Here is a 23,169-nt window from a genome sequence, read left to right on the forward strand (position 1 = left end):
TTTCGGTCATTTTTTTTATGACTAAACGTGTACCGTTACATAATTGAAGTGGGTTTAAATTACGTAGAAGAATAATTGGTGAACCAATTTTCAATTGAAGGTTGTGTGGTGGCATTCCTGGCAAATCCAGAGAATTCAAAAATTCAGTTGGAAAGTTTACGATTTCGTTTTCATCAATAACTGTGTCGATTGATTTAAAAGACATCAAATCACCGGGCAAAATCTGTTGTATATGGAAGTTAATTTCGTTCACATCAACATTTCTTGCTGCCAAAATAGCACGATTACAGAGCCAATTATGATCTAAATAATAATTCAATATATCCGGAAAGACACTCTCAATTAGTTCATTTTCATCGATGTTTCCGGTGATAGAAATACACCGAAATACACCATGCAATTATACACATTTATTAAAAAGTTAATTCAAATATTTAAAATATTAAAAAATTTGAAAAAAAACTATCCTATATTTTAAGTTGGACCAAATTACACATGGTGTAAAAAATTTCATCAAAATCGGTCCAGTAGTTTCGGAGATTATCGCAAACATATATCGTGACACGAAATTTTTATATATATAGATTTGATATCTCCAAGCTACTTAAAAATAGATTCTAGTAACATGTTAAATAGTAAATACCATATTATTTATCAATTATCAATATGAAACAAAAATGTGGAAATTTTTGGATTCACATAAATAAATACTATTTTTCATTCAATATGAACGAAATTTATGAGAAATAAAAATAAAGCATAAAATCATATACATTAGCAAAAAATATCATTAAAACTTCAAAAATAGCAATAAAAATCTAAAATATTTCAAATATGCAAAAAATAACACAATTAAATTTATAATTTGGAGTCTCTGGTTAATAACCCAAATGAAGAACTCACTCTGCTATCTTTATCTATATCCTATAACAAGTAGCAAATGCTATAAAATCCGAACCCTGGTTATAACTTATAATTTATGATTACAATGATCCACTATGTATATATGATCCAGTTGCTTTTGATGTCTGATGATTGTAATAGGTCATAGGGACTTGTTCATCTTTCTTGTTGTACAGCCCTTATATTGAAATGTTAAATAATGTTAAAAAAATGTCATGCTATACGGATTTTTGCAATCGAAATTTTATGATTTCGTGTTCTTTGAATGTCGATAAACGATGGAATTCCAATGTATGACTATAGTATGTATAAATATCGTCTATGATTATTTGATTTTTTACAGACACATTGCGACGTTTCGACGAAACACGAATATTATATACAATACTATTGCACACACAGACATATACATACCAATTACAGTAATACTACCTTATTAAATTCCTTTTGCGTCCACGAAACAAATAGTGGAAGTTCCATTATTATTAAATACACACAACACATTGTATATTAATTTCATATATATTGAGAAAGAAAGAGAGAGAATAAATTACGTCATTGTATTATTATTGTATATTGATGATTGTTAATTTGCTATTAATCACTTTCTTAGTGTTTAATATATACAATTATGTCTTTAATATATATAAATATATGTTATCAATAATATGGATAATCCGGTATTTTGCAAAATGCCAAAAATCACTCGAAAATATACATAATACGAGCTTTGCTTAGGTATTATGTATAATGCAATAAATGTAGAATAGGTAATATGAAGAAAACTAACGAAATTGGACATTCTCTATTACCAACGACTTTACTTATCGTTTATCATAAATGTGCGCTCACGATTTAACGCAATAAAGATTAATATTCTTTTACGACTATAATAATAATTCTGAGATACAATATTGAATGTACTAATAATTTTATTATAATATCGTTATTTTTGTGTCTCGTTTTGGTGTTGCAACTACAGTATATGCATACGATTTATATGAAGGAAAATTTTTATAATAAACTACAATTTTTTTTAAATAAAATTGGCCACTAATATTAGTTTTTTATCCGATGATCTGTATAATGAGTTGATAAAAATTGAATTCACAAGAATTGACCAAGGGTTTTTTTTTTTTTTTTTTAATTTGCTTTTATTTAAAACATTATAGCAATACAATTATTATAATACAATATTTACATTATTTTTTTAATATAATTAGATTAGGAAGCCAGCAGTGAGGATGAAGTTAATGATGGACTGGATAATAGGGGTTAACCGAGAGTTGAGAAGAAGGTTGGAATCGGGTGAAATATAGCCTAGAGATGAAAAAAGTGAAAAAAAAAATCAATCTATTGGAAGAAAGAGTAGGACAGTTAAAGATTATATGTTCAAAATCACAAATGGTTTATAACTGGTGTAGAGTGCAAAGGGGAGAGGAATGGAGGTCTAGCTTGAAGGAGTTATGTGGAAGTATTGTATCTAAGTTTTTGTGTCTAAATATATTCATATATCTAATAATTATCTTTGTATCTAAGTAAGTAAGCTGTATCCTTGCCGAAGACGGGTGAAGCTCACGATAAAATGCCTAGATAGATCTAGGTCTTTGAACCATGGATGACGAGGAATTTTGGAGATGATCTTCCGTTGCCATATCGCGTAATGTGGTGGGAGGAAGTCCCATTTGGATTGCCAGGCGTTGCGGAGTAATTTATAATGGATAGGTAGAATATCAGAGGAAGGTAGCTTAAAAGAAGAAATATTAATGTGGGATTTGGTGTAAAATGCTAGGTGATCAACTCGCTCGTTAACCGAGATACCTACATGTCTAGGTACCCAACAAAAATTAACGATTTTTTTCCTCATTGCTGAGGCGATAAATTAAGGATTTTATAATAAAGACGAGGGGAAATAAGAATGATTTGAACGAGTCAGAGGATATGGCAGAGAGACAAGATTGAAAATCGGAAACTATAAGAAAAGAACCAGGTTTGAGAAAAAAAAGTGAATTGTAAGGCGCTTATTATAGCGTAACATTCTGTAGTGAAAGATGATGCATGAGCATCGAGTTTACTAGCGGTAGATAAGTTAAGCGCAAGGATAAAAAAGGAGAAATCGGCAGAGTTAACTGAAACAGATCCATCTGTAAAGATTAAGAGAGAATTAGGAAAACTAGACTGTATAAATTCATTAAATAATAAATCAACCAGGGATTGAGGGAGACGAGATAGTTTTTTCGGAGTATAACCAAGAAAGTTGGGAGAAATAGTTACTACAAGGGTAAAAAAGAGTGCAGGGTATGGAGTGTCATAAATTTGTAGCCGGAGATTGAAGCGATAAACGAGTGGAAAAAAATCAGAGAATGAGAAAGCAACAAAATCAAGAATAGGTAGAGTTTTAAGAACATAGATCCACATATTTTTAATAGTCACAAACATTTAGTAAAGGGTGTGATAGTTAGATAATAAGCATTTGAGTAAAAATTTACCAGCTAATTGACGACTTCTAAGTTCTAAAGGGAGGCAGGCGCATTCCACCTCATGACTAGCTAACGGAGAGGAGCTGATGGCCCAGATTATGGTACGGAGGCAAGATGACATAATGGAATTAAGTTTTTTTCTATGCGTGATAGAAGCGGAAGCGAAGAGAAAGGAGTCGTAGTCGGCCTTAAATCTGATGACAGAATAGTAGATTGTTAGTAAGCATGATGGATGTGAACCCCAGTTGGTGCTAGCTGTAGCTCGAAAGAGGTTGGACCATCGTGAAATTATGCCACTTAAATATTGATAATGTGGAACCCATCTTAATTTAGGATCGAGTTTGAGGCCAAGGTAGGTGACAGAAGTGGAGGGCTGGATAATTTGACTATCAAGAATTAAGTGAGGAATAACTGTCATTTTTTTTACGAGTAAATATCATAAAATGACTTTTCCAATGACCAACGGTTATTAAAATGTATTTGTAAGTCCAAGTGTCAGAATAAAAAGTGTATTTGCCCTAAAAATAATATTTTGTTTACTTCAAAATGTCACTTTTCTACGACATGTTATAATAAGTATAAAGTAGTTTAAATAAAATATTTATTTAATAATAATAATATAATAATAGATAAAAATTAAATGTCTGTAATATGAGTAATAATGTATAAAAATTATAAGAATTTTAATGTAATATAACATATAATAAAATGTTTTGTACTTTGCTTAAAAAAAAATTGGCAATTTGCATAATGCCTAGGCATTTTGCAAAATACCTGAATTATCCATATTGCCGGTAACATATACAGTATACACATAAGCCATTTATTAGAAGCACTTTTAGAATAAAAAAAAATTAGTTAATTAACTAATTATTATTATATTATTTGTATTTATTAAACTTTATTTATGAACATATATGTATATATGTATTTATACGACAAAAAAAAAATTTTAAAAAACGTATAATTTAAAAATATCTAAATTTAAAAAATTATTTTATATATTATTTAAAAATTAATTTTTCAATGTTTTTTTTTTTTTTTTTATTATTAGCAACGAGAAACTTGGAGACCACACTTTCATATGAGTAACGCTGTTCCAAGTCTTTTCAATTAATTGCTGATGCACTGCCTTACTGAGGACACTAAGAAATTTTACAATTTTTTTTCCTGATGGGTCTAACTCGCTGTTTTCTTCTTCTACATTACCAGTATCAATGCATTCAATTTTATGAGAATTCATAAACGCATAACGGTCTCTTCTTTTGTTGAAACATCGGCAACATTGAGGTGTGTGTTCTTATCAATCCAATCTCTATACACATTTTCCGAGAGAACAACTAATTTTTCAAGAAGACTAGTTTTTATAGGTACTTTTGTATTTACAAAAAGAAGACATAATTATACAACGAACCTTTTTCAGAGAAATTATAAATGTTGCATGAAATAGTAACATAATTTTCTTTTACGTGCAGTTATATTATAAATATTATAAATTCCTATTTATTGTGTTATACAAACGTTCGGAAGCTATTGATTATTTTCTGTATCCTGTTTATAAATGTGTGCGACTGACACGTTTTAATTTTACTAATTTTAATATAACCACATGTAATTAAAATAAACGACGTTACTACAATTGTATATATTTTCCTCTAATGTCCATTGTACATGTTACGGGCAAAGTATACAATTTGGACATTTTATACAATGCCCGAAAATTTTATACATTGTCCGGACAATATATAAAATGGCCTTCGTATATTGGGCAATATAGATAACAGATGATATGATTTAATGAAATATGATAAATCAATGAATACTGACATGTATTTATATTATTGATTAATTCATCTCAGTAGATATAATTGATTGCACCACCAATCCTTTCTTGGCTGTGCTTCCTTTTCTTTTACCTGATATCTCTAGTGATATTTTTATATTTTGTATTTACCTCGTGTTCCATCCAGTTTCGTCAGCCATGTCCAATCGATAAATGAACCTTATGTATAACATCAAATAACTCTTCATTATGTACATAATATTTAATTTCGTTGTTTTCAGATACTGGTACAATTAACTTATTAACATCAGAAACTTTTAACACGTCATATTTTTTTAAAAGTTTATAATCATTCGGTTCCTTTTTCTTTGAATTTTTTTTTTAATTGATTTTTATGTAAAATTAATTGATCAAATTTTAACTTGATAAAAAATGAAGTATTTGAACTTTTTTTTTTTTTTAACAAATTGTTTAAATCTTCATTAAACTTTTACATATTTGAATAAGTAATTAGGTACGCAATAAATGAATTAACCTGCACTATACAAACGATTCACGGTTACTAAATATTTCATTTTTAAGAATAGGTAAAAGGTCGATTGCACGATAATCACCTTCATATAATATAACTTATAAATCAGTAAGTATAGTAATAATATATTATGTCACGTACACACGTATAATATATGGATAAGCAGACATCCCCATTGTAAAAATACGATAAGAACACACAAATTAGTTACAGATAATAATTTGACTTTATTTTAACTATGTTTTACGATTTATCACATTTCATTAAATCATATCATCCGTTATCTATATTTCCCAATATACGAAGAGCATTTTATATACTGTCTGGACAATGTATATAATGCCCGTACATTGAATAAAATGCCCAAATTTTATACTTTGCCCGTACCATTCACATACACACACACACACACATATATATATACAAATATACACATATATCACCGATTTACGGCACATGTACATACATTATATACAGCCATTTTATATATTGATATTTTTTTCTGAACCATGCAGCTACAAACGTTCATTGTACCATGTGATTCATATTATGATAGGTATTTCACTGAAACACTCATCGATTTACATAATAATAATAATAATATATGTTCTCGAGTATGAGTTTTAATTATTTCAGGACCAAACGAAAATGCAGGGTTTTTATATTTACATAATACGTATACAATATTTATTATTGGATTAATAACCAATTTTATGATATTCAACCATTATATTCGTTGTGGATATAACGAACTTTACACTTGATAAAAAAATGCAACTCAGATACTCTATAAAAAAGATATTTGTAAACATATTATACAATATAATAATATTGCATTTTATTGCTAACATACATGTACATCATTGGAACATTTAGAGTATGGAAAAATGGAACAAATATATTATATATAATATATACAAATATAACTTCGATGGTATATTTGTATAAAATTGTTAATAATATTATTAAATAAGAATCACGGAACGATATTTAGGCATAACATGAGTAATTGTCTTTTATTAGATACCAAGTGATATTCTAGACTTTGATGAATTGAAACGACAATTTCTCTTAGTCAGAAATGGATCCTAGAAGAAATAAGAAGTTAAACCTTTTATATAGGTCAGAAATCAGTTTTGACCGGATAATTTTCTTAGTTATTACGACACCTGACATGTAAAGATTATACTGAATTTTGTAGAAATTTAGCTAACAAGCCGTAAATCATAAAATCTTATAGACTATATACTAACATTAGTATAGACTAAACAGTTAAAAATAGCTGATTACTTTAATCAGCTATTGAACTACAATATTCCGAATAGACTATTTCAATTTGAAAATATGGATGATAATAATAAGGTCTAGCACCAAGTAAAGAGGAAATTTAAGAACAGATAAGAAATGTAAATAACAATAAAACACCGGGAGAAGACGGTATTCCTGGTGAGTTACTAAAAAATGAATTAAATTATTTGTTTCACTATGTAACTGGATTAATAAATGAAATTTGGGAAAAGGAACTGATTCCAAAGAAGTGAGAAACTGCATTGAAATATCCTATACACAAAAAAAAGGCGATAAGCAGATATGTGATAATTACAGAAGTATCGCTATGTTAAACGTGACCTATAAAGTTCTATTCAAATGCATATTAAGCAGAATTAAGCCATGGGTAGAAAACATATTATCAAACAGGTTTCAGACAAAACAGTACACTAAAGAACCAGATCTTTATTGTGAAACAAATTTTTCAGAAAATGTAGGAGTTCGACAAGGAAGTTTATGTGCAGTACATCAATTTCCAAAAGGCATACGATTGTATACATAGAGAATCTTTCTTGAATATATTAAAACAGTTCAAATTACTACGATAACTAATCAACTTGATGAGAGCAAATATCTTACATACGGAAATTATAATCAAAATAGGCAATATTTTATCACACAGGGTATCAATAGTGAGTGGTTTGAGGCAAAAGAATGCATTATCACCTGTATTATATAATATAGCTTTAGAAAAAGTCATCAGGGAAAGTCATTGTAAATACAACGGAATACAATTAGGCAGTTGCACAATAGGAATTCTGGCTTATACAGATAACCTACTATTATTAGCGGAAAGGAAGGAAAATCTTATCGAGCAAGATAAAAAATTTTTTAGATACAGCAAAAAGAATAGGTTTAGAAATAAATGCTAGAAAACCTGAAGATATGATCGTGTGGAGAGGAGAGTTAGCTGACCATCTATACCCGAATCTAGAAGTTGGATCATACTAGTTTAAGAGAGTAAAAAGGTATAATATCTGGGATTTATCTTGATACAAAAAAAAAAAACCATAAACTTACCAAAATAAAACATGACTCCAATCCAGTAATAAATGTCGCTACGGATTAAAAAATGTGTTAAAGGCAAGAACAATATCGAAGAATCTCAAGGTACAGTTATTCTAATCCGTCCAGTGGTAATGTATGTACCTAAGTCAAACGGGGACATTACGAAAAGCTGAGCAAAATCAGATTTTAATCTTCGAAAGAAAGGTATTAAGAAAAATGTTCGATCCATGTTTAGATGAAATTACGCGAGAACGGAGAATTCGGAAAAATGAACACTTAGACAGTTATATCAAATGCTTGATATTATTAGAGAAACAAAAGGAAAAAGACTCCAATAGGCAGGACATAAATGGAGAAAAAAGGGAACGCTAGTTCGGCTGGTACAATGCGGGGCTCCTAAAGGGAAAAGACCCTTAGGACGGTTAAGGTGGGAAGATCAAGTAAAAAAGGACGCACAAAAAGCTAAATCGGATTCCAATCGACATATTTTGACGATAGATAGAAGAAAGTGGCAAGAATTATGTATGGAAGTATGATCATAATGATTGATTAGGAAAAAGAAGACTAAAAAGTTTACACTATTGCAAGTGGCAAAAAATAGTTTAACTTATGTATTAATAAACATGTGAAAATTATTTATAATAACTATACTGTATTTTATAGTTTGTTTATAAGTTTTATTTTATAATATTGAATGATTTATTATGACAAGATTTTAAATTTTCATAGTATATTGATCTTCTTTTTGCAGTATAGGAGTATAGGTATACTATCTGGAATAAAAATATATCCTTAATGATCAATGCTAGAAAGGAACTTGAAAGAAACTTGTTCCTAATTTTTTCCTTTGATTTCATTCAATTTTTAGGAAAATATCTAGAACAAGTTTTTTATGGGAAAAAAAATAGTTGCAATTTAGTTTATTTTATCAAGAAATCCTATTAATTTTTTTTTTTCTGTGTTCATATTAGACTCTAACTAGAATAAGGAATATATTAACTTTATAGTGATATGTATTTTTGTTTCTTTTATTATTTTTTTTTTCCAAACACGATTTTGACCTTAACTTAAATACGATACGGTTTACTCCGATCATCATTCGAATGTTTGTTTCTTAAGGCAAATATTATGTAATTGGTGCATACAAAAAGTACTTTTTAAGTATCTTATCAATTTTCTAAATAAAACACTCATTCCTCTTTAGAAATAACTTCATAAGTTCCATGTACTGGTAATATCAATAATAGGTTTAATAAATAATTAAACTATAAGTTTCGATTAAATTAGATATTTATATGAAACTCAAGTCTTTACACAAAAGTCTATGTATAATAGTTTGTATACAAAAATATTCCAAGAAGGGGATTTCTCAATAGGCATAATAGGTAGCTTTCCAGAGTGATAAAATTATAGGGACGGTAAATGTTAGTAGTGCTTTATTAAAATATTTTATACGTATAAAATAAAAATATAGAAAATTCCTTATTTTATATTTACAAAAAACGATGTAATGTTTACTTAATTTTCCAAACAATAGTTTTAATAATAATGGTCATAAAAATGTTCATTGTACGTTTTCATTAAATTTGGAATTTGGTGGACATAGGAAATAACATTAAAATTTAATTTAAATAAATACATTTTTGTGTATTTTTTGTAGAGTCCACTATGTTTATTTATGTACACATATTTCACATAATATAAAGTACATAATTGTTTAATCAGAGATGTGCAATATTGTTAGGTGAGTGTAATGACTTAAAATTATAGCATTATATTAATTTATGTGTGAAATATTTATACGTTTTAAATCATTACTTTTTATATCATAAATTAACAATATTACCTCTCCAATGATTGAACGGTCTGCCTTTTGAAAGCCGTGGTTGACTCTTTAGGTATGGAATAAGGTAACCAACTTATATTTTAAAATAACAATAACTTTCTTTTTTTTAACTCGTATTAATTTTATTTAAATTTCTTATACACATTAATACATTATTATAAAACTTTTACAATTTACTATGTCCTTTTGCATAGACGATCTGCGTAATTTTTACACTCGCCTTTGATCATCCATAAAAAATGACAATAAGAACACCTCTCTTTTCCGTTTGAAAATTTTGCTCCTTGTATTTAATGTCACCTGTGTGTGTGCACGTTTATGCGTGTACGTGTGTATGTTATATTTTATCTTTAGTACTTATGACTTATTCTTATATTTAATGTGTACTGATTACTATAATTATTTAATTAAACATTCATTTTTTTAAAAATATACATGAGTCTTACATGTTCTTATCGTAAATTTAGTAAAAAAAACCCCAAAACGAAAAATTATTACTGTGCACTAACATTCTGAATAATTCAAGTTAAGATTTCCAAGTTAATTTTTTTTATTATTCCAAATTCACAATATTTTTTACATTAACAATAAAAAAAATTTAGTGCCCCACATTTTGACAACAATGATTGTGAAAGATTATATCAAATTACGTATATTTTTACATGAATATTTTTGAAAAATAATGTATTTTAAATTTAGGGTTTATAACTAAAAGTATATACTTTAATGATTAAAATCATATATTTTTTTTGTAATACATTCATTCAGAAGATTGATTTTTAAATTATTTTTCACAGTACAGTTGAATTATTTTCAATTTAGAATAGTTTTCATTTCATTTTTCAATTTATTTAAAATATTTAAATTGTATTTCAGAGAATAAAAAGATAGGTACTTCATATGATGAATATTTTTAGAATTCTATTTTATTTAATATATCAAAAAAAACTTTTAAATATGTTTTCAATACCTTATATACAAACTATTTTTTTTATTAATTATTATATTTAAAAAAAGTTTAAAACATTATGGTCTAAGTGTATTTTAGTATTATATATCTAATAAATAATTTAATTGTAATATGTTTCTATTCGTATGTGTTATTGTATAATATCGTATATGTTTATTGTTTTTTGATTACTTAGAAAAATATATCTTTTATTTTCTATCGTAGGCATATATTTTTGAATAACATAAGAAATAAATATAATTAACAATTATACTAATCAAAACTAGTTTTAAACTTAAATGTTGAAAAAAATATTGAAACTCAAACAAAAGTTCTTTTTAAATTATAATTAAAACTTTTAAAAACACTTAATTTAATTAATGAGCAACATGATTGAAATTAGTTATAATAAGTCAAGTAACAACTTTAAGAAAAAAAATAACTTTTATTTGTCAATCACATTTTTCCATTACTATATTAATCTATGATATGATAATTAAGTGGGTTAATAATTATTTTATTTTATAAATAATAAAAAAAAATGTTTAAATATGTGATAACTCAAAAAGTATTATTTAATATTTGTTCACTATACTTATATTGTATCTCATTTTTAATAAATTACTAGTACACCCATTGCGAAAATTCGCAATAGATAATTTATTTATATAAAAAAAATTATAGGTGCAATCGAATCAATACACAAACATATTTTAACAAATCAATAAATGAGTATAATATCGAAAATTGAAAGACTTATCGAAATGATAAAGAATTTTTATTAGAATATATGTTTCGCAACATTAGGATAGACTATGTATGAGAGGGTATACAGGGTGTACAGTTTTACAGTGCTTTCTTCCAGACAATATTAGCTAATATAAATAATAATATTATTATTGTTTGTGAATTGTTTGTTTTTAAATTAATGGATAAGAGTCAATGAGAAGCAGCATTTGGAAAAAATTGAAAGTAAAGTTTATTGTGCGCATATAACATTCCTCAAACTCAACGAATTTAATCAGTTAATAGTTCAAAAGAAAAAGCATAAGCCACTGAATGTTCTTAGACTTGTTTCAACAGCCTAAGTTAAATATAACTCTAGTTATAGAGGCTTGAGTGAAGGAAAATCTTGAAAAAATTAAATGTAAAGTTGACGGCCAGACTGATTTAAGTTTTCATACATTTTTTTAATATATAAGATTTTGAGCTATTAATTACCTATATTGCCATTTCTTTAATTTTAAATAATTTTTGAAAACATTTTTCTAAATATTTTAATTTATTTTCCGACCTTTAATGTGCATTCAAAGGTTAAATTGAAAAATTATTCAAGAACAATCTAAAAATTATTAAATATTTTATGAAATCTTTACCAATTTACAAATTTTACAATTTACAGTAAAAACAACAATTTAGAATAATTAATTTCTATGTTTAAGCTCGTTTTTAGGTTTTGTTAACTTATTTGATATTTGATATTTATTTATTTATTTATTTACAAACAAACAGTGAATATATACAATAAAGTGATAGTTACATTTATTTGACACCTTCTTTAAGCAATTGCTTATGTTGAAGGTGATAAGTTCATAATACCTTAATATCTAAAGTTTACACTGATCAGTTCTAATATTGAATTATTATAAAAAGAGAAAACAAAACAAAACATAAATTTTGTATATGGAATTCAAATCGTTAAAATAAACTCATCTGGTTCATTATATAAGATTTAAAATGCTTATAATTACTAAAATTATTAATATTAATTGACATTCTATTATATAGTGAAAGTGCTTGATTTAAGCAACTTTTATCTCCAAATTGTTTGTTACATTTTGGAATAGTTACATTTATATTTTTCCTAAATCTCGTATTGTAATCATGATTACAAGAAGGTAGGTACATTTTATGTTTAAAAAAATTTAATTATTTTTATACTTCAGAACTGCATAAAATGTATTCCTATATTTTATCTTCTGTATTACTTTTTTAACCATTAGACATTTTGTGTAAAAATAATGTAATTTATGTTAAAGCAATGATGTGAATTAAATCTGTTTAAATAAATTTGTAAATATTACATGCCGTGTACCAACAAAATTGTACGTTCAAAAGACTATGCGAATATAGAAATTATTTATATGTATATTCTATACTTAAGAAAAGAAATCTTTCTTTGAATTACATTAACTTAAAAAAGAGGACGCTATAAAAAAATTACATTTCGAAAACATTCTAAATAGAAAAAAATGTTCGTTTCAATATGCTCTTATTAAATTTAATGAATGCTAAATGCGCCCGATTTCCTTGTGTTCATAAATGTGAATAGGTACATTACACTTATCTATACTGACAAACCTAACCTTGAATATTTCGAGTGTAACAAAAATGTAATTGATTTGCGTAAGCAAATTGTACTTAATTTCATAATAATATCAAATATAGATATTTTTCACAATTACTCATATACTGAGCGATTTAAGATTCTTCTAATATCTGTTCAGACGATATATTTACGCATTTAATTGCAAACCAATAAGTCTCAACGTATTTCAGAACAATTGAATAACTTAAATTTGTTCGAGTTATTGAAGTCTTGTGGGATCAAAATTCTAACGAAGTTTGAGAATTAATCAGTTAAAAATCAACCTTCAGTTATAAAATGTAAATAAATCAATATTTTCATAAAAATAAAAACTTCTATAAAATAGCACAAAAACTGTACTGAATATACAAAGAAAAATATTAAGTTAGTGAATAATTTAATTATTTAATTTTTTTATTTTTTTGTCTGGGACGAAAAAAAAAATCCAAATAAACTATGGCGCAAAAAATCGTCAAGTATAATATTTTAATAATTGACATTCTCAATAAATATACGTTTTTCGCTTAGCTATTATCTAAATGCAAATATAAATTAACACAAGTATTGTTAACAAAAAGGAAATAACGATGATCACTGGTAAAATGATGCATCCCGAAAAAACTACGAATATAAAAGAAAATAAATGTACATGGGTACCTGTCATATGACTTGACAAAATGTCATGAAGTACAAATCAAATGACATATAAAAAATATGTAAGCCATTATTGATTTTTTTCGGGTGCTATATCATTTTTTTTTCAATGTATACTGTATACGTAATTCCAGCGTTATAGGGTAAAAGTATCCTAAATCAATGTTACGACCCCACAGGTGCAGTGTGCATTTAATGTACCGAGTGATTTGAATCCAATACTGGGAAGGCTTTTCGTGGGAAACCCAACAGGCTGTACCCGAAATGGCTTTCCACATACAACAAATGGCCGTTTTAAGCTGTTGCCCGCCGGAAGTCGGCAACCATTTCCGGATTCCGTCGACTGCGCTACGATTGTTATACGTGTTGTTATGTGCAACTGTGCAGACTTTTCCTGTCATTACAATTCAAATGGATTCGTACACTAATCATAAGAAAAATAATTAAATTTCCATATTACATCGATATTGCCGAAACACGGGGTATCCGCTGGCTTTTAGATGCTGAACGCAATGAATATATTTCTAATGCGACTTCAATATAATAACTATGCAATAATAAACATATAATATTGATTTTTTTTTTTCATATTGAATTATTTGGATTAGAAAAATTAAAAAAAATTAAAAAAGAGATCACATCAAATTTTACCTCCATAAATGGTATACCACGTAAACTAGTATACTTTTACAAAATAAAAGAGACAATAACTTATACGACCATTCGCGTGAAATTAAACTAAATACTGTTTCCATTTACATAAGTTCATAACATACCCGTAATTTACTCTTATTTGACATAAACGCTCATAATAATAAGTTTCTAGTTTTAAGAACAATACTTGAAATATCGCATTATTTAGTTAATATGGGTTAAATCCAATAATTAATTTTTTTTATGAATTTTATTTTTCTAATGTATAAGTATGGTCTTAAGTTTGAAAAAAACCAATTTACGAGGCGTAATAAATTTACATTTACACAACAGTATAATTCTATTACCCAATCGATTCAAATTCAAATAATACACACGTTTTTCGGTATCTTCACCGATATAACACTCAACTAATGAGAAACGAAAGTTGTTAATTAATATCTTTTGTTATAACAATTATATTTCTACTGACAGAGAGAAAATGAAAACCAAGTTTAATATTTGCGTATACAAAACAAGTTATAATAATATATAATACTCGGGGTTCGATAAGTTATTACGCATAACGCAGTCATATTATGTTTAATTTATTTCGTGTTAGAAATTACTATATAACCACCCAACCCCTTAACAAGTAATTAATAGTATAATATATATATATATATATATATATATATATATATATATAGATACTATTGATTATTCAATTATCACTAATTAATATTAAAACATAATATTATATTATAATTGTTGGATGATTAATTCGGTTTAAGTGATACTAAATAACATTATATTCTAATTATTCAAATAATTTGCAGATTATCTATACATAAAAAAAAATTGTATGATTATATTAATAATTATTATTATTTACTAATTTAATTTAGTACAGTACATTTTATGATCAATAGTAATTGAATATTAAATTTCTAGTAACTTTTATTTAAATCTTCAACCTTTTTTTTATATATCTACTATTATTAATTCATAAATAGATTAAAGTAAGTAATACAAACAATATTAAAATTAATATTCAATATTTATTAGTAAATCATATTTACTTCTAAGTCTAATACGATGTATTTTTTAAATATTATAACTAAATCCCCTAACTATTTTTTTTTTTACTTTTAAATAAACAGAACCCATCACTCTGAAATAATGTCATACAAAAAAAAAAACCTCAGAGATATAACATATAGCTTATGTTATAGCTAATACGCACAAATTCCAATGCATAGAATCATATTTCTACTTTTAAAATAATTAAATAGGAAATGCATGGTTCTATTATATAATTAAATGTCTCCAAAATATTTCACTTTATATTTTATATTATTTTAAATTTTACGTATTTTACTAATAATAATAAATTTAATAATAAATTTTAATAAAAATGTAGTAAGTAAATACTATATGCAATAAATATAAAATGTAATTTTGGGAAATACTTATTCTTTGGATCGACTCAGACGCTTTTCTAAATAATGGGGAGGGGGGCGTGAACATTTCACTCTCTGGCCCAAATTTTCGAGTAGAACTAGTGGAGTAAATCATTAAGTCAAGCATAAGTTGTATAAAAATTGTATTTGTATAAACTAGAGAAATAGTAGTAGTAATTTTGATAATTTATTTTATGTAAATTGTAATTTATAGAATTTAAATGCTTACCGATTTGACAATTTATTATTTGCTAATTGTTTAATAATTGTGTACTAACCATTACATAAAATTATTTTCCAAATACTGACGCTGTACAATTCAAAATTGTATTATACGGCATAATTGTAATAAATATTTTTTGCGTTTGACCTAATATTTACCATTTATGTACAATTATCTTTCAATTATTTAGTTCTTCGTTTACTTACAATTAAACCGTATAAATAATTCAACAACTACAATATAATTAAAAATACTAACATGTAAATAGCATACGATTGCAATAAGTAATATTATAAAGAATAATTAATAATATTATATTACTTACTAACTTGAAAAAAATGTAAACATATCAAATTAAGTCACGCATTTTTAACCGTGCTTCTATTGAAAACAAAATACAACATTGTTACATTCCAGCCTATATAAAACTACGTTAAAATTATTTCAAAGAATTTTCAAGAAATTCTAATCATATAGTTTATAATTTAAATAATTGCGTCATGTAAGAATGCATTTTATCCAATTTTTTTTTTTTTTTTTTAGAATTTTAAACTTTAAATCACAACAGTAAAAATATAGCAGTATTTGTTGTATAAAAACAAAATCCGATGACAGTTATTCCATGAATATTACAAACAAAATTATCAGACGTGAAAAAGGAAAGACAATCTCCTAAAAATATATTTTTATTTCAACCCTAGATAGATAACGGGTTTAAAAGCAACAATAAATAGTACTTAACATTTCAAAGTTTTTTTTTTAGTGAAATATTATTTATCGAAATATTAACCACTTAAAAAATAAAAAAAAAAATAAATAAAATAATAAATATAAAAATTAAATTAAATAAAAATTTAAATAATAATTTTTTGATAAGAAAGATGAGTCCAGTCTCGTACATGTTTGATCAATGTGTTGTCTCGTCTCAAAACTATTACACTATAACAATCACAAAATAACTGATGAAATAATACAATTCGTGTTTTATTAATATCTTTAAATTATGAGTGATGATTGATGACTGACGTAATAATAAAGGTTAAACTATTCTATCCTGAAATCTAGATATTTTAATATTTTTATTAAAAATGTTGACATATTCATATTATGAATCCATATTCATTACCTACATACTTAGATTAATCAGATTATTTCATAGCATTGTGCTGTTTTGGGTGTCACATTCATAATATGTCTAACAATGATTTTATACATAACTATTAAGATTCTCGGTCAAACTATTTTTCAGATAAAAATTAATTTACTTAATAATATTAAAAAAATAACAATTTTTGGATAACTCTAGCAACATGCTACTGAAATCTAGTTATGATAAATTACCTATGGTTCATTTTTATGTAACATTGAATTTTTACACAGGTACGTGTCATGATAAGTATAAACTAAATCAGATACTAAACTCATAAACAATAATCGTAATATTCTTAGACTCCTAATCGTCGTGACGTTTTGAATAATTTAAATCATGTGCATGATGGATTAGGAAACATTGATTTTATAAGTACGTACAAATAATGGTAAAACCATACAATTTGTGTACAACCGTAAACAGAAACATCTTAAAAAATATTGAATACGTGTAAATCATTATACAACTCATAATGTACGACACCATACGCTAGAAAGACGAGAATATTATGTACGACAATTATTATTACAGTAATTAGATAATTATACAAGTTCGTGTCAAAAAACTGTACGGGCACATTTATCACAGTTAATAAACTACATTTTAACTCAGATAAACAGTAAAAAATTATCGAAATGGTCAGCTTATTCAGGGTCAAGGATGTACAGGGGCGTGCCTAGGTGGAGGGGGGGTTTGGGTGTTTAAACCCCCCCCCCCCCGAAAAATAAAAATAAATGTTAATAAAAGTTTTACATAATATTATAAAATATATTATATATTATATGTGAAACTTGATTAGGTTTGGTTTACATGGACGTGGTGTTTTTACATCGCTATCGTGAAACAAGATCATTATTTCGGGTCATGTGAGCGATTTAGGTATAGGAAATCCGTATACCTATAAATACGCGTGATTGACTGGAGCGCGTGTACGATAACATATCGACTATTGTACTTTATCTAAGATTTTTTCGATATGAAATGTGTCCCATGTAGCCACGTAAAATAATTAAACACGGTTTATTTCGACCAAGATAACTACTATAATATATACAGTGAACAACATCGTCAACATCAAAAGATTTATAATACGATATTTCCACGAAAGTTTAATATTTTGTACTAATTTTTGTCTAATAAATTAATATATATTATATTAATTTATTATGATTATTATTTATTAATACAAATTCCATTATAATTTGTAGAAGATGAAAAGGTCAGGGAAAATACCGGATTTTTTCCAATTAAGAACAAATAAATTACCTAAGACGACTGATACTAACAACATAGGAAATATCGAAAGCGTCGAAAATGAAAATGTAGCTTCTACGTCAATAAATTTCGATTCTCAAGACATTGGTGCGTATATAAACTTAAGAGAAAAAAAATATAGTTTTAAATGATTTGAAACGTGAACAATTACTTATATCTCCATGGGTCCCCTAAAGTGAATATGTATTTCCTATAGACAATACTAATAAACGAAATTTACGTTTTCAAATGAGTTGGATAAAAAGATTTTCATGGTTGGTATATTCTAAAATAGAAAATGGTGCTCTGTGTAAGTTTTGTGTTCTGTTTTCTAATTCTGATACTGGTAAAGGTAGTCACGAAAAAACAAAAAGTTTTGTGTCACAGCCATTTAAAAAATGGAAAAATGCGATAGAGAAATTTAATGATCATGAAAATTGCCAATATCATAAATTATCTAAAGAACGCGCAGAATATTTTTTGTCAGTAAATTATCGAAAGCAAAAATCTGTGATTGAAGTTTTAAACTCTGAACAAGCCAGTCAAGCTTCGGAAAATAGAAAAAAACTATATTCAATAGTTGAAACAATTATTCTTTGTGGTCGATTAGAAATGTCTTTAAGAGGGAAAAATGATTCAGGATATATAAATGTAGATAAAGAAGGGGAAACTGGTGGTGAATTTCGTGAACTACTCAAATTTAGAGTGAAAGCTGGAGATGAAATCTTAAAAAAACATTTAACTGAAGGGAGTTTAAATGCTCAATTTACATGTGCTAAAATACAAAATCAATTAATAAATATTTGTAGTGATATTATATCAGAAAAAAGTAGTTGAGAAAGTTAACCGGGCTAAGATATTTTCAGTTATGGCAGATGAAACTACTGACGTCTCTAAACAAAAACAAATGTCTCTATGTATTCGTTACATTGATCCTGATTTGACATACCCTTTAATTCGGGAAGATTTTTTTAAAGTTTGTAGTTGTTTCTGATTTAAGTGTCCAAGGTCTAGCGACAACTATAATTGAAAATTTACAATCGATTGGTATTAACTTAGACTTTTTAATTGGCCAAGGTTATGATGGCGCGGCTTCTATGAGTGGTCATTTGAATGGTGCTCAAGCTTTAATACGTAAAAAATATCCAAAGCATTATTTGTCCATTGCAGTGCGAATTCTCTTAATCTCGCAATCACTGATGCTTGTAAGATAACTGTTGTCAGAAATACTGTGGGTAGTGTATCGTCAGTTTGTAATTTTTTTCGAGGATCAGCTCAACACACTGATGTTTTAAAAAAGCATGTGATAAATCATTTTCCAAGTAGTAGACATACAGTACTGTTATCGATGTGTGAAACGTGATGAATATTAAGACACGATGCTATTAATCGCTTTAAAGAAATGTACATTCCAATAATTCATGTGTTAGAAAATCTCCAAAAATCAATTAATACCGAAACTTCCAATAAAGCTTATCAACTCCTTTCAGTAATATTAAATGGCCAATTTTTTATTACTTTAAGCATAATAGAAAAAGTATTTGCTTATACATTACCACTATGTTATCACTTACAGACTGTGAATTCCGATTTAACTGCTGCATGTGATCATGTTCAAAATATAATTGATGCTCTTAGTAACCTTCGTGATAGTAATAGTGGTTCCAATTTTAAATTAATATATGATAAATGTAATCAAATACTTATTGATGTAGGTAGTGAAGTGACAATTCCTCACTGCATAAAAAAAAACAAATAAACCGGGATAATACTCCTTCACAATCGCCTGAAGAGTAATACAGACGCACAATATTTAATTCATTTTTAGACCATATCATTGTTCATTTATCAGACCGTTTTATAAAACATAAACAAATAATAACTGAATTAGAAAAAATTAATTCCCAGTCATATTAATGTAAATTCACTAGATCTATCAAAAGATACTATTATCTTTTATGAAAGTTTATTGCCAGATTCTACAGTATTTAATGAAGAATTCTCCACATGGAAATTAAAATGGCTAAAAGATAATATTGAAAAAAAACCTACAAATGCAGTAGAGTCTTTATTAGAATGTGATGAAAGATTTTTCTCAAATATAAGAAAACTGATGGAAATATTAGCAACTTTACCCGTGTCTACGGCAACTGCAGAAAGGACCTTTTCTACTTTACGGCGTCTCAAAACATATTTGCGCAACACAACTGGAGAAGATCAGTTAACTGTGTTAGCTTTTCTTTAAATTCAAAAAGAAATTAACGTTGATCCTAATGAAGTGGTGAGAAGGTTTGCTTTAATACCTCGAAGACAGGGATTCGTTCTGTGATTTTTTTTTTATGTATGTTGTATGAATATTATATATATGACCAATTATAATAAATATATATATATTAATATTTTAATATCTTTTATCTAGTAAAATAAATACACTTATATGATTAAAATAGGTATGTGTTAGTAAAAATATTGAACCCCCCCCCCCCCCCCGAAAAAAATTTCTAGGCACTCCCCTGAGGATGTAACTTACATATTTTTCACTATTTAACATAATATTATATGTTTGAAGCGTTATTTTAACAGATTAATACATGCTTTACTTAACTTAATAGAATACAATTTTACTTATTTTTTTTAGCTCTATTTTTCGTTTATTAGTTCCTCGCCGAAACGTAGCTATTATATAAATTACGGATGTAGCCACTGAGATAGTTTATTAATAGTCAATTGTGTTTATTGATTTTTGTTTTATTAATATTATCTGTATAACAGAAAACACGTTTAAAACATCAAGAAGGATTAAATATGATAATGAAGTCACCCATAATAGTCAATCGACGATGTAGAAAAGGTTACTCAAAGGTCCAACACTTTCGTTTTAATACATGCAAATGTACCCCGAAAAATGAAACACGAGACTGCTAGTGTATGTCAATGTATACTTGCGTATACTCAGTTTCGCAGTCCTGCAGTTTAAAGTAACAAAAAATTTTACGTTTCGGGCCAAATACTTTAAACAAGAGATGTAATACATACTCGAATAGCTCCACCGTAAATAATTCGAATATTCGAATATCAATATTGTATGCTACAATACCTATTATAATTAAACGTTTTATGTTGCATGAAAACTTACACGAATAATTTTCGTTACGTATTGTATTGTAGCATCGAATACTGATATTCGAATGTTCGAAAATTCGAATACTAGAATAATTCCCATCACTGCTTTAAACGTAGAACTCCTGTATACAGTATTATTGGACGAACAACCTCACTAATAAAATAATGGAACATTATCATTTATATAGAACATATTTAGGAGGACATTTCAAGTACATTTTACAGAAACGTTCACCAACCAAATACTAAAAAAATTAATAAAATATTAATACCGTTTATTTTGGTCTAATTTCAATGATCATTGAAACCGGTGAAAGGCTTAGGGACTTATAGCTCTAAAATACACAAATATGCATGCAAATATACTTCTAAAATCATTAAAATATGCAATTTATATGCATTAAAAAAATAATAATAATAACCACATAGTACACAAAATAAAACGTGTCCGTCGGATGTAAATGTATATTTAAACTCCAAAATAAAACTTTGTAGTCAGCTACTCGTAGACTGTTGTACTTTCAGCATTACACAATTTTACAAAATATACCCGTACGACGTTTTATGTATGATTCCACATTGCGTGGTTAGCAAAAACAATGACGGATAATAATAGACTGAACTAAATAAATAATCTACTATACTATATCGACTATTATCTTAAACGACATTCGGTCGATATCCAGCGGGTTATACGATCGATACGGGTTTATAGTAGTGCTCTTGATTTTTTGTGGGTAGTCAACGTTTTCGGGTAGTGGATACCCATCACCCAAAATTTTCGGGTACCTGATGGTTTTTTATATACGTAAACGGTTTAGCTAAGTCTTAACTGCTAAGAGGTAATCAGTATTAAATTAAACATTACACAATTATTCGAATAAAAAATATTAAAATATTTCTTCTTTTAAATTAACAAAATTACGTTTTAAAAATAAAATCTTTAGTATTTTATGTAAGTGTTATTAGTGATATTATATTTCAATAATTAGTTTATTCAAGTATAATGTCGAATAACATGTTAAAAACTATTATAAAGCCTATATTTAAATCTAGCAGATAACGGATATAGTGGCCTTATTCGTTAGCTTTTATGTGTATAGCTACGCAGATAATAATAAGTAATCACGATCAGTGGCGTACATATGGGGGGAAGGAGGCGTTCAAACCCACCCTCAGGGCCAAAAAAAAAAAGAAAATTATGATATTATTGATGACGTGTAATATATTCATAGTTTCATTGTTAGATTTGAACTTAAGATATACTACTATACAAAAATTATAATAATTGAATAATTAAATTGATAAGCATTTGAAAAGTTTTGTTAACTATGCTGTTTTTATATTCCTATAGCTATTAATTTACTGTAATATAAAAGTAAACAGTAAATTGTTGTATAAAGTTGTATAAAAATAATATCTATTTATAGCAGTTATTTATATATGCAATGAAAAAAAAAAGAACGAATTA

At 26.8% G+C, this 23,169-nt stretch overlaps 1 protein-coding gene across 1 annotated transcript; it reads left to right on the forward strand.

Annotated features, from left to right (window-relative positions):
• The first annotated feature begins 18,824 nt into the window (after positions 1 to 18,824).
• On the forward strand, positions 18,825 to 19,412 carry LOC112685847 (zinc finger MYM-type protein 1-like). Its single transcript, XM_025557870.1, has one exon. It carries the CDS (start codon positions 18,825 to 18,827, stop codon positions 19,410 to 19,412), a length of 588 nt encoding a protein of 195 aa, XP_025413655.1.
• The last annotated feature ends 3,757 nt before the right edge of the window (positions 19,413 to 23,169 follow it).

The sequence above is a fragment of the Sipha flava genome, unplaced genomic scaffold (genome assembly GCF_003268045.1).
Source record: "Sipha flava isolate LNK unplaced genomic scaffold, YSA_version1 293_pilon_pilon, whole genome shotgun sequence".
In the NCBI taxonomy this organism is placed as follows: domain Eukaryota; kingdom Metazoa; phylum Arthropoda; class Insecta; order Hemiptera; family Aphididae; genus Sipha; species Sipha flava.

Coding starts and splice junctions, on each gene's coding strand:
- LOC112685847 (XM_025557870.1), top strand. CDS start 18,825: ATGAGTTGGATAAAAAGATTTTCATGGTTGGTATATTCTAAAATAGAA.